Raw genomic sequence first — 18,686 nt, 5'->3', positions numbered from 1 at the left:
GATAGAAAACTTTGAAAATGTTCTCCCTTCAGAATTTCTTCATACTGAGGTCCTGGGAATGATTGTGACAAGGATGTCATTAAATGCTTCACTTTTTCTGCCTTTTCTTCAGGAATGCTGTTTAAATAGGTTGTCAAACGCATATGCTGCATTGCTTCGGCCACTAATTTATGGGCTCTAACTGCTCTGTTATAGTGTCTACTTGTGAAAACTCCATTTATTGAGCCTACAGCAACAACTTCTGATTCTATTAGAATATCTTGAAGCCCGGCATCACGAAAACGCTTTCCCAAACACCCAAGAAAGGACATTGCTGTATGAAAAGCACCAAGTCGAATCACCAATCTCTTCATGAAATATGGATTTCTCCATCTAATTAATTGTGCCTTTGAATAGATTGCTTGATCCATTACAATAACAAGAGACTCTAACTTGAGTTGATCTGCAATGTCAATGCTTTTTTTTAGAATTGTAAGGACTGTATCCATTTCTGTGGGGCTAACATCAATTACGGGTAAATAACCTATGGTAGATTTTGATGCAATCTCCCTTTTGCACAGGAGTTGGTTAAACCCAGTCCAAGATGGTAATATAATTTCACTGCCGAATTTTGTGATATAGTACGCTATATCAAGTTTTAGAGAATTTTGCAGAAATACACGATCTGAATGAAGTGAAACATGTTCAGCAAATGGTAGTGGGCCATCTTTTCTTCCACCGGTGTATGTAGCCAAATTTACTTCTGGTGGTTCCAATGTTCTTTTCCGTGTTCTTTTGAGTCCTTCTACTGCAATCTTAGATGCACACGGTTCGACTAACATTTTGTATTATTATCCCAGTTGTGTTGTGTGTTGTTCCATGTCCAGATAAAGTTTCCTCACCAAAATCATTATTGTCCCAGACCAAAGTTGTTGGAATACCTGCCTGGATGGTGGATGGAATAGAATTTTCTCCACGATTGATTTCAAGTTCAGCTAGTGCTGTATCATGATTTAAAACCACCGAATGAGAAACACAATGTCCCAAACCATTCAATAAACCAATCACTTGGGCAGATCCAGACAGATGGCGTACAGCCATACCAAGTGATAAATGTTTTGGCATTAATGTACGTCCGTTAGAAGACAAAAATATAATGTCTTGTGAAATAGACAAAATCTTTCTATAGACGGATGCAGATATGTCCATTATTTTTTCTGTGCACAAATCTTCAGATGCCCCAACTATCCATGCAAGAAAGTTAAATAAAATATGGGGCACCATCTTTTCAGCCTCCTGCAAATTTAATGTTTCTGCTGTTGGCGGCCATAACGAAGGAGGTTTTACTTGTTGAATAATATTTCTCAGATCCATAGCTGTTATGTACAAGTTAGAAAGAGGATTTGGATCTGAGCGTACATGACTTGTTTGTTGGTTTGTGTCATTTTCTGACGACTCTGTTTCACTTGGAGTTGTGGTATGTGTTTCCTCATGGAGTACTGTTTTTTCCTCTACAAGAGAAGACACTGTAATGTCATTTACATACACGATGTCACCTTGTGATCTCATTTTAGGAGTGATGAAGCATAATTGAGGAAATTTTTTCATTAATCTTTGTTTTAAATATCCTGTTTTATATAAATGCGCATCAACTCCATGTGTTTCTTTAATCTGTTTGACAAACAAATCTTTCAATTTTTTAAGTCTCATGATTTCCTTGTTTTCGATAATCCTTGTTTGGACTAATTTCGCAAAGACCTCAAATGCTTTAGCATATGAAGTTTGCTCAGAGTGTTCGGTTTTGGTTGGTTTGGTTAAATATCGAGTGAAGTCACGGTAACATGAGTTATGATATTTCACTTCGATTGCTACACAATCTTTATTCCTTATTTGCATGAGGAGTGATTCATTTTCATTTTCTTCTGCTGCTCGTTTTAAATTAGCAGCTTCTATTGTCGAACATCTGACAAGTTTTTCCCTGTTTCTTTTGCCAGATCCTTTGCACACTATAGTTTTTACTTTTTGGCATAGTATGCAAACATCTGGTAAAATATGCTCTGATCTAGCTGGCAAAGATGGTCGATCAAAATTGGAACGAAGAACCCGTCTTTTTTTAGCTGGTGGATCATCATTTTCGGCAGTAGTCGCATCAATGTTTTCTTGAGATGGGGACCCTGTAAAAATAAATATATTTAGGAGTTTAATATGCATTTGAAATAACAAAGTATATGGAAAAGTTCAAATTAAAAATATCCAATCATTATTTCATAAATCCAAAACATTTCATTAAAAATTTAAGATTTTTTTTGTATAGTGCTGATAAAACTTCTGTGAAAAAATTGTATGTTATTAATTTACATTCTACAATTAAATCGTCTGGTGACTCATTATTAATCGGACCAAGGGATGTTTACAAAATCATGCAATATATTTATCATTGGAATTGGTAGGTAAATTCAATATGCAATGCACGTTATTTTACTAGTGAGTTACCACTTATCAAGGCTAAAAGCCACACGAGGATAAAGGTTAATGGAATAGATTGTCAAGTGACTGATTGTGGAAGTGCTAGAATCAAGAAATGGTACCATAGACAGTTGTATCTATATTTAGAATCATAAAAGAAATGAAACATTTCCAGATTAAAACCAATAGCTAAAATTATTGAAATTATGAAAACTGTTAAATAGTAACAGCATTTGGCTAAGAGCAAAGTGTACCCTTTATTCTGATAATACAGGTTATCTTTTGTTTCAGATTTGTGAAGGAGAAATCTTTCTAAACTGAGGCAATTGTAATTTTTGTTCCAATCAGAATACATTTTTGGTGAACTAAATTTTACCCACAATAAAACCCTGTTTTGTATCTATGTTCTCGTGGGGGAGGCAAGTAAATAGAAATAAACTCTAGTTTTTTTTTTTTGTTTTCTTTACAAGTGAAATTTTCTAAAACAGATGCCAACTTTTATGTACATATTCAATTGTTTGAAAAGATATTAATGTAGATTAACACCCTCATTTAAATCGCTCCCTCCCCCGAGAAGAAAAAAGATTGTACAACTTAGAAGTTTACAAAAAAAAAAAAAAAAAAAAAAAAAAATTAAAAATCAATTAAATTGAATAAATATATTTTAGAATTTAGAGGTGTTGACCTTTTTTCTAGTGAAGATAAATTCTGTGCGTTTTTTTATTGGGAGAGGAGGGGGTAAATTACAATCTTGGCACTCAGACTTAGGGTTAATGGTAAAAAAAAATTAACAATAGTCTCCAGGAAATGGAGGATGATTTTCCATTAAACTTATATACGAAATGTTACTCTAAATCCATTTTTTCCTACCATAAAATTTTTCATGCTGTTCAGTTCACACGTACTTGCCTAAGTGAATAGAGGGAGTATAAGAAAAATTGTCTCTTTCCAAATACGTATCAATAAAAATAAAAATTATTAAAAGCTTAAACTTACCTTCGAAAACGTTATCAGTATTCTTTTCTAGTTTTTTCTGAATTCTTTCAATTTTCTGATAATCCGTGAAACGTGCATAACAAGTTTGGTGAAACTCAACACGAGGTGGTATTTCAGTTGAATCACAGCTTAAGTCAAAGTTTTTCGCAATTTCTGCTTGTGGTCCATGTAAACCTTTCCATTTTTTAACATATTCTAAAAAGCGCGTCCATGTCTTCACTGAAAAAGATCTAACATTCAATGTTTTAGTTGGAAATATGCACATAACGCACTCTTTTTTGTCTTTGTTTACAAACATTTCTTCTTCACTGGAGGCAGCCATATTGAATTTTTAACTCGCACTACGATGATTGTGATTGGTAGATTGTAAGGAGTAAATAAAAGAAGTATTCTGAATGGCTACTTTTTTGTACGAAGGCAACTTAACAGTTAGCATTTTTTTGTGCATTAAAATTAAAATTATTTATTAATGCACCATAATCTTGCTTGTGAAATTTTTTTCCATGTTTCTTATGATTTTATACATATTATATCCAAAAATCATGCCCACCCCTTTTACATCTCATTAAAATTAAGAATTTTCACTCTGGGCCGACGGCCTATATGTCAAATCTCTAGTCTCTAGACTGAAAATTGACAGTTATTTGGTAGGGAAATGTACACGAACACATACACATAGACATTTTCACTTTTATAGATATATAGAAAACCTAACAAAAGGCCTGAGCTCATAATTTCCTTAAGGCAGAGTTGTCCTTTTCTTTAAAAAAAAAAAAATTGACTTCACTTTAGAAGTGCTTCTACATTGTAAGAGCAAAATTCAAAAATCGAAATATTGAATTTCAAATAAAACAAATAGTATCTATGTAATTGTCATGTCGCAAAGAATAACATATCTAAAAATTACAAAAAAAATGATAAAATAGAAAAAAAATTAATGACAGTTTTCAATAAAGGTTATAAGGAACAAATGTGTCTAACATTTGGAATTGTTTGTGTCACGTGATATAAGCAAAATGGGAAGTAACCCGGTTCTTAGAAATTCAGACCTTAATTATCTCCCCTGTCAACTTTTTAAAAAACTTTTTTTAGCTAAATCTAGCGAAATTGCTCGATTTCATAAATTTCTTTTTTCATTAGTTATTATTTTTCTATCTTATCGTTTTTCGTAATTTTGAGATATGTTATTTTTTGCAACATGACAATTATGTAGGTGTATTTGTTTTACTTGAAATTCAATATTTAAAATTCTACTCTTACTATGTAGAAGCACTGAATTTATGTCATTAAAACTAGCTGGAAGTACTACAATCAGAATTTATCTTAATAAATAAATTGTTAATTATTTTTTCTTTTCTTAACATTCTTGATTTGAATACAGTAGAACCTCAGAATACGGCATTAATTCGTTCTGGGGGTGGGTCGTAAGGTGAAATTACCATATGATGGGGCCTAAGCAAAATTTTATACAGTGCATACTAAAAATTAGTAACAAAATACAGTACAGTATATAATACATATATATATATATATATATATATATATATATATATCAAATATTATAAATAACACCATGAGGTGGGGCAAATACCATAACCAGGGTTCAAAAAATGTATTCAACATCGTAACCTGAAAAAAAAACATATCCTATGGCCACCGTATCCCAGAATTCCCGGAGTATAAGTTTGTTCCAAATGATTCATTGCTGAAAAAAGACAAAGTTTGAAAATTCAATTTGACATGTTTTGATGAAGATTTTTGTTTCAAAAATTTATATTTAAAAAAATAAAATAAAAAGTTCAAATGTACATGAATGGAGGGGGGGATATATTTGAAGAAACTTTTTTTTCTTTTTAATTTTCAATTGAAAACAGACGTTGATTATGTATTGAAACAGAATGGCCAAAATAGCATTTTTTTGACTCCTCATATGCAAGATGTGATGTGAAGTGCAGCCAGAGGACTTCAAGAGTGCAACGCTATGGAAAAAGAAGTAATTTCTGTCCCATCAACACTGCCTCACAAATGACTGTCTTCAACCTTGTGTGGTGGGAGGAAGGGGAAATAACATCTCAGGATTTTTTTTTTTTCTTTTTAAAAGCTGGTTGTAATCACACACCTTTTATAACTGACTATGCCATCAGTCTGTTAATTTTTCGCGCTTGAAAATTCTATTGTTTAATGCATAGAATAAGCATCATAGACATGTTTCTGATAAAGGGGAAAGAGTTGCTGTTTTCTGGGTTGGAATCTGTCCATAAAACATTTATCATTGGCTAGTTTTTATTTTATTTTTTAGCTCCTGACATCAATTGGCTTCATGCCTCGTCTGGAGCGATTTCCTTTAAAAATAAAAGTAATTGGATACATCTTAATAGGTGTTTGAAAGTGTATTAAATAAGAGATATAACTACGTTAGACTCAGCAAAATAAACATTGGAAAGACAATTTAGGATGAGGAAATTGTATGCCGCTTATCAGACGGTAATTTTTTAGTTTAAGATGACAATTTTAATTTGAAAAATTATACAAAAATACTACAACTGAATTTTTTTTTATAAATGCAATAAGTGTTTTTGTATATATCTTTATCTTTCACCCTCAACTGACCCCATCCCACCCCGCACTCATGCACGCTATTTTTAAGCAATTTTCTGGACCTTTCTTGTGTCTTAGTGCAGTTAACTACCATATATTTAACGGCGTATAAGACGACCTTTTAAAGTTTAAAAAAAAAAAAAAAAAAAAAAAAGAAATCCTCTTTAAAAACCAATATTTCATAAGATATTGGGTGTTGCAATATCTAGCCTAGGCTAAACAAACATGGGTTTGTGATTTAGCAGTCGTTTTATACAACCGATATATGATAAATTTATTAAAATTTGCTCCAATTTTGTACCTCGTCTTACCCGACGGTCGCCTTATATGCCGAAATTATATGGTAATTAAAAAAAAGACAAATGAGACATAGGCTATGTTTTTTGTCAGTAGCATAACTTGGGCACTTTGAGTGAGTTAAGTATGAAAAAAAATGATACATTTAGGAAAATGTTAATTTTTACAAATGTATTTTTAATAATTTTTTGATGTTCATTACATTTAAAGGTTTCAAACTTATTTTTATATAATAAACGATAACTAAAAATATATTTTTTAATTAGGTGGTTTTATTTTCTTGTAATTTAATTAGGAAAACTTTTCAATTAAATTCCAAAAAAATTTTATTAAAAAAAAAAAATATTTTTATTTGATTTAAATAAACCCCTTTTTTTATTCGCTAATCAAAAAACTTAATTTGTCATCTAATGTTTCCTGATTCGATTAAGTGTAATAAGTATTTTTTAGAAAAAGATTACGAGTACCCTTTAATAAGTTTAAGCAAACTCAACAAATATCGCCTAATGAGTTGCATACGTTTTCAGCATCTCAAACGATATCTGAATTATATGCTTATTTCACTTAGCCTAACATACTTATCTCCCTTGCATTTAACACCCTTTATCAGTGTCTCTTAAGATTATGCTATCGTTTTCTGACGTTAGAACGTCTATATTGTTGTAGTAGAATTAACAAGGTTCAATCTTTTCTCTTTTTATCTCATTTATATACAAGTCAATGTTTGAGTGTTATAAAAATCAATATGTTAACAGAATATTTAAGTAAGTTTCAATAAGGGTTAGCTATGGCATTGAAATATTCCATAGATTCCATCTAGGGTTATTAGGGCAATTATTGGTTTGATCTATAAAATAACTGAAATGTATTAGAACTTAAAGAAATGAAATTCATTTTTTAAAATTAGATTAACTTTATTTCATAAGACAAAGAAAGAATATCTCCATGAAGGATGTATCTAAAAAGATTTAGAAATTATTTTTATAAATAAAAAAATTTTCAGTTTTGTATTTTTTATTTTTATTTTTATTTTTCCTTTTCATTTTTTCTTTTTCATTTTTTTCATCTTTTCTTTTCATCTTTATTTTTTCTAATTCAAATTTGATTCACTATGTCTATTTGTTTTTTAACTGTAAGAAATGTTTATTTCTTTTGTTTTAATTTAGAAACAACACAATGCAAAAATTATAAATATGGCGTTATTAAACATTATTTTTCTTAAAAAGGCTTCAAAAAATCAGTATATCTACACACAAGCAATGTTGGGTGAATACCACTAGTTGAATATAATTTTTATTTTAAACAGTTTATAACTTCATTTCTTTTCTTTTGCAGCTTTCTTTGAAAAAGCAGAGATAAAACAGGACGATTCAAAACCTCAGCATTTGATTGTGGCCATCACCTCTGACCGTGGCTTGTGTGGAGCCGTCCACTCTAATGTGGTAAAAGCCATCAAAGCTTCACTTGCCGCCAAGAAGGAAGGAGTAGAGACAAAGCTGGTGCTTGTTGGTGACAAATCACGAGCTATGCTTTCAAGGTCAGTTAAATATCAAACTATTCTAGATTTGCATAGCAAAGGCTGAAGATTTGGCTAATGACAAATCTGAATACAAAATAGTTTAACAGAATTCTCTCTCTTGCATTAATGAAGAGTTCTTCCCTCCTCACTTATGCTCATTCCTAAAGCTGTCTGTTTTGTATTAGGTCAGTATAGTTGTATAAGAGAAATGAGTGAGACTGGATCTCGTGAGTGACATCACAAATCTTTCCAACTAGACCTTGAATAATAAAGATGTATTTTTTAAAAAAATGCTTTTGGGAACCAGATTCTTTGAATGAAAAATAAGTTCAAATAAAACATGTTTTATTATATTTCATGAAAATTCCTGGCAGTGGATGATTAAGTAAAATGAATTGTCATATTTTAAATTTTCTCAGCCAATGAATCATGTGGCAGACAACGAAAGATGAAAACAAACAGGTTGTATGCAACAATAAAAGTTTGACATTACGAGGAAAAGACATTAAAGTTTTAGGGAGAAAATATGGTGTAACTTCATTGGATATATTAATCTGTGTTTTTGTTAACGTGCATGTTGTGCAATATTATTAATGTTGTGACCTTGAAGGGCCAATGATAATTAAGACATGATGGTGTATTTATAGAAATAGTATGTTACAGAATGTCTGTGCCCGATGCTGTGACTGTGACAACACTTAGTCGTAACTCTGTTCATTGTATCTGGAATAGTCAATCTATTACTAAAATAGGATAGATTGACATCACACTATAACTGTCAGGGTAAAGATTTTGAATCTTGGTTGTCTACAGATGGATTTGAGGTCACAATAAAAAGAACAAAAATTTATTTAAAAAAAAAAAAAAAAAAACATTTCGTGGCCATGGTCAAAAAAGCATTATCAACAAAAAGAATGGTGAAACTGTAATCAAGAATTGGGTCGTAGCTGTTTACGACAAGGCTAACATCAACTGATTTACAAGGGGCGTTCAATAAGTAATGCCTCTGATCCACTAAACAGTTTATTAAACATGTTCCCTGTTAATGCCAACGGAGTGTGAGACTTGAAGTTTAAGTGAACATATATTCACCTTTTACTCCCTTCAGCAGGGGCTGGAAAGCTGGCTGCATATCTGAAGCAGGAATTGAAAAACTAATGTCTGTATTCTACTACGATAAAGTGTTAGCAGTTTAAGTAGGGACAGCCTCTGGAGTGAATGTAGTATTGTAGTGACAGATATTTCTAGTTAAGAGTAGGATAGACAATTTTATTTGAGACTAAGGATGACCAACAACACCCATTATCCCACACTTTTGAATGGCCTTGTGCCTAATTTGTTCATTATGTATTTTTATATTTTGTGCAGATAAATTTTTTAAAGTGTTAGCCATACATAAAAATGTTATTTCGATTCTTCATTTTTAATGCCAAATCTTTTACATTTGGGAGCAGTAAAAGAACAGGGTATAACGTGCCAATTAATTGGCAAGATATTTGTGCTTTATATCTGATTCTTGGTTAGTATATCTATGGCAGCACTTTAAAGAGCATTGGTAATCAAGATCATTTTGATTTTCTCTTCTAACATGAAAGGAAGGAATGGCTTGTTATTTTTTATCACTTCTAAAACCAACCTTCTCTCGTTTCAACACCAACACTCAGATCCTATCTTTACCCCAGTTAGAATGAATGGCTCTCTTATTGACAAAGTCAGCTGCTTTAATAAGTTCTGATTTAAAATCTGTTGCTAAGGTTATTGGAAACATTGGCTCATTCTATTACTCCAGAAAGTACCCGACTCTTGATGCAATTCTCTATCTATGAGACAGCTGCATCCTAAGGTGGAATAGTGTTGCCACTTCTGATACCATGCTTTTTTGCTTTAATAGAATACTTAAATGAACTTTAAAATCTAGATGGGGGATGGCACTAGATTTTTTTTTTTTTGTTAGACAAAAGCCTTTCGTTTTGAAATAAGTTTGTTGGTTGACAAAATGATTTTGTTCTTAATAGTAATTACAATTAGATAGACACCTGTGTAAATTGATATTAAGAAAAATAAATTCTCTTTCTGTAACATTCAGAACAATTTCAGTCGCCAATTTTTTATAGGTTTTAAAAAATATATAATTTTCGATAAAGAACATAGCACTGTTCAAAAAATATATATATAATGCCTATAATTTGGATGTTTTTGTTTTCCATAAAGTTATTTTCTATTTGTCAAATGTGAAAAAATTCAATTTTTTTTTTTTTTTTTTTCCAAGAAACACACACACATACCAATATGAGATCTCTCTCTCTCTCTCTCTCTCTAAAAGCAAATGTTGTTAAATAACATTTTTAATGTTTTTTTTTTTTGTGTTTTTTTTTTCAATTTGATATTCCTGTCATATATATATATATATATATATATATATATATATATATAAATTTTGTGGGTTTCAATTCTATATTTTCAAAAATAATTTTGATATCTCAAATCATTGGGCAGGGTTAAATTTGGTATGTTTACATCTGCTAGTATATCGAGTATAGTGATGAAATGCTGTATGTGAACACTATAATGTGGAATCTATATACCTAAAGACTTTTTTTCTCGCTCTGACATTGATACTAAAAGTCTGTTTTTACTTTTTATCTAAAAGTTATTTAAATGAAAATATGCTCAGTCATGAATATGTGATTGACTACATGAAGGTTAACTAATTTGCACATTCCTTTGAAAAACAAGCATTCATTAATTAACTATTCATTTTTATGGTTCTTTTTAGATGATTGGTTTCATTTAATTATTACGCTTAATTCTATTTATCTGTATTTTCTACATCATGCATAATTGCGTAGAATTTAAGATGAAAACATTCTAGCGCACAGATTTTTTATATATAGATATATATATATATATATATTATATAACCTTGTGTGTGTGTGCGTGAACCTTCTCTCAAACTCCTTTTTGAATATTTGGTCTACAGACGTGAAACTTGATATATAGGTGATTTGGATTAGTGGAACAATTTCAATTTTGTTTTAGGATGTAAAAGTAGCTGCTAAAGAATCAAAATTGAAAAAAAAACAACAAAAAACACAATTGACCTTTGACAATTGACCTTGGCAGGAGAAAATAAACTAACTTTTGAGCATATGCACATATTTGCTTAATTTTTAGGCAAAAGCTCAGACGGTAACAACGAAACCTGAAGCGCTAAATAATGACTAAAGCTGAAGCGCTGAATGTTTTGATTTCAATTCCAACTGGAACTCATTTTTTTTTTTTAACTTTTGAAATCATTACTATATATATTGGGTACCAAATAATAATCGATAGAGAATTTGCTCTATAATATTAAATATGAAATTTGCAGTAATTAAAATATTGCATATTTTGTGACTGGGCAATGCCGGACGGCCATTCTAGTGCACATATAGAATTCCAAATAGTAATGGCTAATAAATTGTTAGCATTAATTACTATGCTAGACACTTCAAAATTCAATCACTAGTTTCATAGTTAACATCATTTATTGTGGGTGTCTAGTTTTAATGTACATGATTTTAAGAATATTTTATCAAATATATTGTATTACTAAAATGTGTCTATCTTGAAAGTGGGTCATGTTTTTTGTTTTTTCTATATTGGCAAATTGAGTTTCAGATAGATGCATACTAAGTCTATAGGAAAGTATTGTTGTAGTATAACCGATGTAACAATTATGTATTTTTTATAAATAAATATATATTCTCCTAAAGAGTTTCGAAACTGATACATAACATTTCCATTCTACTGTTTTGAGGGCGTGAAAAACTTCTTTTTAATTACAAAGTTTAATTTTTTTTATAATAATCCATCTCAATTGATAATTAGTTTTCTCACATAATTTAAAATTTTAATGTATTTTATTACAATAGAATAAATAGATTAATATAGTGGGAATAATTTTTTTTATTTGTTAATCAGCAATATAATTAGGAAATTAAATGTTAATTTGAACTTATTCTTTTTTAATTTCAGAGTCGTACCTGAAAGCATCATGATGAGTTTCAATGAAGTAGGAAAGAAACCACCTACATTTGCGGAAGCTTCACTTATTGCAAAGGAAATCTTTGACTCTGGCTACAAGTTTGACTGCGGAAGTCTTTATTACAATATCTTTAAGCAAGTACCATTTTTTTAAAAAAAATTTTTATTTTTAAAAAAATTTTTTTTTTTTTTTTGTGGAGGTGTGAGGCAAATTGCACAATTGCAGACAATGTAATCTGCAAGGCAGGTTCAAACAGGGCTGCTAAATTGATGCCTTGCTGTGGTCCCTCAAAATCTTATTCCACTAATTTAGTTTATTATATTCCACTCGTTTAGTTTAATCAAGACATTAAAAAATGAAAATATTGAACAAAAATTATATTGTACGTACCTGTTATGGAATTAAGTTCTCGTAAAAAAAAAATTGACCTGATTTGATCAAGTATTTTTTTCTTTTTTTATTACATAGGAAAATCTTTGGTGGGGACAGGATGGTCTGCTTGTGTTATAGACGATCCCATCCCCATTGTGTAGTTAAATGAATTTAAATGGTAGAAGGATTGAAAAGCAAAGGGTCGCATAATGATGACGAAAACATACCGATATACATCAGCGAAAGAATGCAGATTTATTTACATAAATTTACATGAGAAATATTAAGAATATAGATAGAAAGAATGAGAGTTTGTTGAGAATAAGATTGCGGAGAGGCTGATGGGTTAGTCAGGAGCACTGGTTGGTTGGCCGATGCCCCCCACCAGGAGTGACTCTTCGTTTCATATTGACTGGTCGAGGGTTCAGTGGAAAAGAGGAAGAGAAAAGAAAGAACAGCAAGTCACGTGGCTGTGTCACTCTCTGGTTATCAGAGTTAAACGGCGACAATCAAGATTAGCCTTAGAGTTCCAATTCTGACAAATCAAATTTTAATGAGATTGATCGTATCACATCCATCTTGTCTATTTGGCAGAGGAGGAGGGGATGCCATTAAACAAAAAATTGATTAACAAAGGATAAAATGAAAAAAAGATTTAAAAAAAGGACAGAAACTCTGTAAAAAAAAAAAAAAAAAAGTGAAAAAGAACTAAAATATTTATCTAAGTATTTTTTTCTGACCCTATTTCAGAATAATCTCCAATTTTGACAAACTTTAAGCAGTGATAGTTATCTTCCTTGGTGCCTCCTCGTCCACAAAATAGGCAAGATGGCCAGAATATGACTGATCTCATTAAAATTTGATTTTTCTTTGTAAAAAAAAAAAAAAAAAAAAAAAAAAAAAAAGCTACTTGATCAAATTAATTGAAATTTTTTTAATAAGAACTTAATTCTATAATGAGTATGTACAATATAAAAAAAAATTTTTTCAATATTTTCATTTTTTAACGTCTTGATTAAACTAAACAAGAACCAATTTAACATAAACTTGTGAGATTTTAGAAGTTGGGCCTAAGTAGCATTTAAGCTGATATATGAAACTTTGATTCTGAATAGCAAACTTTAATTTGTTGCTGTTGTTGCACCATAAAAACCTACTTTGCTACACTTTCTTATTAATACACAGTATTGCATGAGCAACTGGTAAATGTTTAAACATTTTTTTTTTTTTTTTTTTTTTTTTTTTTTTTTTAGACATTTAAAAAAAAAAAAATGAATTGCTACAAACTATGGATATTTACTAATTTAGCCAAAATATGGATTCAAAATAAGATATTTTTTATGAAGGATTAAATGATAAAAATAAAGAATTTTTAAAAACTTTTTTTTTTTTGTCAACGTAACTTTATGAGACTAATTCAATGCCTTGGACTATAATCAGATTTTTTTTCTCTCAGGACTGTTGTCTCTTACAATACATCCGAGCTTCCAATCTACTCCTTGGAAACTGTCAGTCAGGCTGAAAATCTTCCTCTCTATGACAGCATTGATGATGAGGTACTGACTTCTTTCAACGAATTTGCTTTGGTCGGTCAAATTTATTCTGCTCTGAAGGAATCTGCCTGTAGTGAGCAGAGTTCTAGGATGACAGCTATGGATGCTGCTAGTAAAAACGCAAGTAAGTTGTTGTCATAGGTATTATTGTTTATCTTTTTTTTTTAACATCTATCAACCCTTTTGATTTATTTAATGTCAAATTTTGGTAAACAGTTGGATTCTTAATATCTTCAAATATTTTAGATTCATTTCTTTTATTTATTTGTCTATGTGTGTGTGTGTGTGTGTGTATATATATATATATATATATATATATATATATATATATATATATATATATTAGTATAAAAGAATAGTCTAATATATAACCGCCTGCCTTCTGTCTCCATATTTTCAAACTCTATCTCCTCCAGAACTAAAAGTCACAGAGCGGCACTAGAGGCCGCAAATGATTGGATTTTTTTACAGGCCATATTTTTATGGGTCTTTAGCCGGTTAAAATTATTTTTAAGGGGTCAAAAGATCGGTCAAAATTGAAAAAAAAAAAAAATCATTAAACATTCATCTTGGTTTATTTTTAATTTTTAATCAGTTCATATGCGTGTCACATTGGTACAGTGGTAACATCACCAGCTTTGAATGCTACAGTTTTGCTTTCAGTTTCGATTCTAGCTGATGGCACCCAAATAATTTTTTTTACTTTTGAAATCACGACTATAATAATATATATGAAATCTGAACAAATTAAAATATCATATTTAAGCATATTTTAAGCCCGGGCAAACCCACCCCCACCTAGTTGTTATTTAATTATAATTATCAACCTCTTAAAGAATATTTAAGGCTAGACACTCTCTTGGCAGTATTAACTAAGAGGCAGTCAACTATCATTTCTGAAATGTTCATAACTTTTGTTATTCGAATACTCTGGATTGTCTTATGTCTGCACTCGAATTGAGCATTTATTAGTTCTTAATTCCCTTTATTCTCGTGGCAATTGTTTTGTGGCCCGGAGGTGGAGGCTTAGTAAATGGAATCAAAGGTAGCTCGGTGACTGGGTTTGACTCTCTCGATCGACAGGAATTGTTATCCTACACTAATGATTGCATAAGCATGAAACATTGAATATTAGTTGCCAGGTACATTTCTGTAGGTATACAAAAATAATTATTTAATTATGAAAAATATATAATTTTTTGTTGGAAATGATAAACTATGCCATCATAGATGGATTTCTGACAGGTACTACCACTTGGTCAATAGACCCAAGAGTAATAGCAACTAAGGTGTGACCATGCACCCTTTCCAAATTGGGATTGAACTATAATGTAATACGCAAGAGACTAGGTTGGGATAGACAGTTTGAGTGGTTGATAGAGTTGAAAAGTAATGTACCTATTTACAATGCCTCTCCACGGGACAGAGTTAGACACCGGGGTCGTTTTTTAATGTGGAGAAAGGTACAAAAATATAAAATTGTCTCGGTCGTGAAGGACTGCTCCTTCACCGAAAGAGAACAAGAAATGGAAGTGCAGCATCTGAAGAACAGATACTACACTTTGATCTTGACCAAAAGGCCAAGTTGATTTTTGAGAAGTAATGTAGGCAAAATGTAAGAAACTGTAATGAGATTATCCTGGGATGATGGAAAAAAACAGAATAGTAAAAAAAAAAAAAAAAAAAAATTATAACCCAGATGTTAACAAAATGTAAATCAGAATGTTAGTTATCATGTACATACATTATTGATATGAATAAATGATGTATTGTATACCACATCCATGCATGTTTTATACATGTATGTATCCTGTATGCACATCATAGTTATTTGGATAATAAATAATGAACCATTACATACCGGCCATGTCAATGCGTCATGTGGGTCTATGTTTAAGCAAATACAGTAAAAGATTCTTTAAACAGACTATTACTTCCAGTTTGACAAAACGTCTCTTGATGACAAAGGTATTATATACCTTTTGTTATAGTTTAATTTCAGTTTCATGACATTGTGGTGATATGGACACAATGCTAAGTTCTTGCTAGTCCTTACATGATCTGAATGGCTGCTGTGTCCACTCTCCCAACACTTCCCCTTTCTGCTATTCAAATGGTTTTTTTCTTTCCTTTATTCTCTAAAATTAACCTCTTTCAAGATTACAATTATGTCATTCTTGGACACCCAAGATCATGCCGTATTTGTTATTGTTTGTGTATTCCTTTTTCTTTCCAATTCTTAATTTGTTTAAAAACTGTATATTCTAAATTCTTCATTGTTAGCTGTGTACATTGCATATTTGCCTAGTTAACCCTACTCGCCACTCGCTACTGTAGGACCCTAATTTATCATAAGATGTGAGTGAACTTCCCGTTTGGAATGTGATTGTTTTGATGATTTTAAGGTCCAGACAAAAATGAAAATATAAGCATTTTATTGCTTGTATTTTGAGATATGCTGATTTTTAAGAATTTGTTAAACGCAATTTTCAGAACTGTCACCAATCAAGAGAATTTTTTTCTTTTTTCTGCAACACCTTTTCTATTTCGAACTCCTTAAGAACTGAGCATAAATCCGAGTGAGGAAAGATCAAATTGTCCTTCATGTTGGCTTGTATATCTACAAGATACAAATCTTTTTGCAATTTCTCCTACTTTATCTTTCACCAAATCTTTCTACTGGAGAAAGATTTTACGGTAGAAGCAAAATGAGAGAATAGTGTGGGTGTGTGTTGGAGGGTGGTGGATCTAAAATAAATGAGATACCAAGAATGGCCAGCATGGTTCATTGCCCAATTACAAGTGACATACAGAAAATTAAAAAAAAAAAAAAATTCTTGCTCCCAAAATTTAACTTAATTTTTTTCAATTGTACTATTAAACCTGATCTTCAATCAGACCTCCTTCGTCTCTAACAAATGTTCATATTATATAAAAGACTGCACGAAATTGTGCTTCTGTAAAAGAAATTGGGGGGGGGTAAAAGAACTGACAATTGGAGAATTTATCAACAGTCAGCTTCGTGAGACACACCAACCGAAAGGAGTGAGTTGAGAAATTTAAAAAAAAACAAAAAAACCTGCTTGTACAGAAAAAAAAAATTTAACATAAATTCTCCCCTCCTACATTCTATTAAACTCAATATTTTTTTAATCAGACATCTTTCCCTGATAACTTTGAAATGTTAAAGATGGTGACTGAGTGTCAATTGTGTTAATTGCATAAACATTTCCACCATGAATAACAATGCTTAGCATAAAATCTTTTACCAAAATGACTGAATTTTGCATTAAACAACCCAGAAAGGGTTAATATGCTTTAACTTTATAATAACTCGTTAATTAATTATATCCAGTTTCCAATCTGTTTGTTTATTTTTGAGCATTAAATAGCTGACAAAATCATTAATTTGACCTCACTTAACTCGTTTTTTTTTTTTTTTAACTTTCAGGTGAGATGATTGACAAATTGACTCTGACCTACAATAGAACCAGGCAAGCCGTCATCACCAAAGAACTTATTGAGATAATTTCTGGTGCAGCTGCTTTATAAGCAGTTGGTGTTTTTCGGATAGTGGAAATAGAGCACACCCTTAGCACTCGATGGCAAATGTTTTGCTGAGCTGCGTGCATTTTCAGAAAACGTTCGCCGTTGAGATTTACTGGTGTCATCAAAGTTGGAAATTTTTTTTTTTTTTTTTAACCCTTAAAAGAAAAAAAATTATAAATAAAAAAAAAATGTTAAAAATTATTTCCTTTCTTGCTTTTTATTTTTAAACTTTTTATCAAGAGATTTGATCTAAATTGCATTCCTTCGTCATTGCTATTGGTGTTTACAAATAACCAGTAATTTTACATTTTCTCCAATTCTAAGAAGTTTTGCATGTGAAATAGACACATTTTTATTTATTGCGGACTATTATCCTCATCTTTTCTTTGTTGTTTCATGACGTTTCGACCAACTATTCCTCTAGCCTTCGTCAGGTGGTAACCATGATGGACAGGAACTCTAAATCTCCTGACTGCATTCACTGTAATTACTACCTTGCCGGCCAGAGTCTTACTTAGCCCAAAATGTGGTGAGACAACAACTATGGAAGGCAGTAATTGCAGTGGATGCAGTCAGGAGATTCAGAGTTCCTATCCGTCGCGGTTACCACCTGATGAAGGCCAGAGGAATAGTTGGCGGAAACGTGAAACAACTAAGAAAAGATGAGGATAATAGTCCGCAATAAAAAAAAAATTAATAAATAATACTCATCTCAATAATGAATTCCAATTAAATAATATAGACACATCTTTGTTGGAAGTTAATAAACTCTAGTCAATATAGTGTTGGATAAGAATGCGTCCAAAAGACATACTTCACTTTAATTGTCCATTCTACTTTTTATCGGAAACTACTTGGTCGAGCTGACTGAAGTTTTGTATGGGCCTTTTTTATGATAAAGTGCAGCGAACTAAGTATTATTGTATCCATTCAATGCATAGTTAAGGATTAATAGGAATTAGTATTTAGTGCAAAAAATAAGCACATATTCAACCTTTATTTAGCATAAAGCACTCATTCAATGGGCTGTAACTTTTGCCGGTTTTTAACGTGCTAAAATGTCTAATTTTACATTAAGTGATTGTTTAATTATTTTTCTCGATGTGTTGAAATAAAAATTTAAAAAGCTGATATAAAATTAAACTTAATTACATCAAATATTTTTCATACTTTTCTTCTTGTTTTTCACTGATCATTAAATAGGTTTATGACAACAGAATATTCTTATTGTTTTGACTCTCGAGTATATATCTTACACAGTTAATCAACCGAGAACCACATCACTCTCTATGTAAAAGCATATAAGATCTCAACAGGTACACACGCAAGA

General features: G+C 31.0%; 2 protein-coding genes across 2 annotated transcripts in view; one reads left to right on the top strand and one right to left on the bottom strand.

Moving 5' to 3' along the window:
- Window positions 1-17,557, top strand: part of LOC145243984 (ATP synthase F(1) complex subunit gamma, mitochondrial-like) — a 34,058-nt gene extending 16,501 nt beyond the window's left edge. Inside the window, exons 4-7 of the mRNA XM_080107126.1 lie at window positions 7,672-7,873; window positions 11,873-12,016; window positions 13,711-13,931; window positions 17,259-17,557. Coding sequence (XP_079963252.1) covers window positions 7,672-7,873; window positions 11,873-12,016; window positions 13,711-13,931; window positions 17,259-17,359 — 668 coding nt within the window. The 3' untranslated portion in view covers window positions 17,360-17,557. The remainder of the gene's footprint in view (window positions 1-7,671; window positions 7,874-11,872; window positions 12,017-13,710; window positions 13,932-17,258) is intronic.
- On the bottom strand, window positions 796-4,212 carry LOC145243793 (uncharacterized). The gene is made up of 2 exons (XM_080106829.1): window positions 3,442-4,212; window positions 796-2,153 (listed from the first exon to the last, which is right to left on the bottom strand). The coding sequence occupies exons 1-2, from the start codon at window positions 3,761-3,763 to the stop codon at window positions 796-798; spliced, it is 1,680 nt and encodes a 559-aa protein (XP_079962955.1). The 5' UTR covers window positions 3,764-4,212.
- Window positions 17,558-18,686: the final 1,129 nt, after the last annotated feature.

The sequence above is a fragment of the Euprymna scolopes genome, chromosome 22, assembly GCF_053919585.1.
Source record: "Euprymna scolopes isolate OS-2025 chromosome 22, ASM5391958v1, whole genome shotgun sequence".
In the NCBI taxonomy this organism is placed as follows: domain Eukaryota; kingdom Metazoa; phylum Mollusca; class Cephalopoda; order Sepiida; family Sepiolidae; genus Euprymna; species Euprymna scolopes.
Note: the sequence above shows the minus strand (reverse complement) of the source record. Positions and strands in the feature narration are given on the sequence as shown.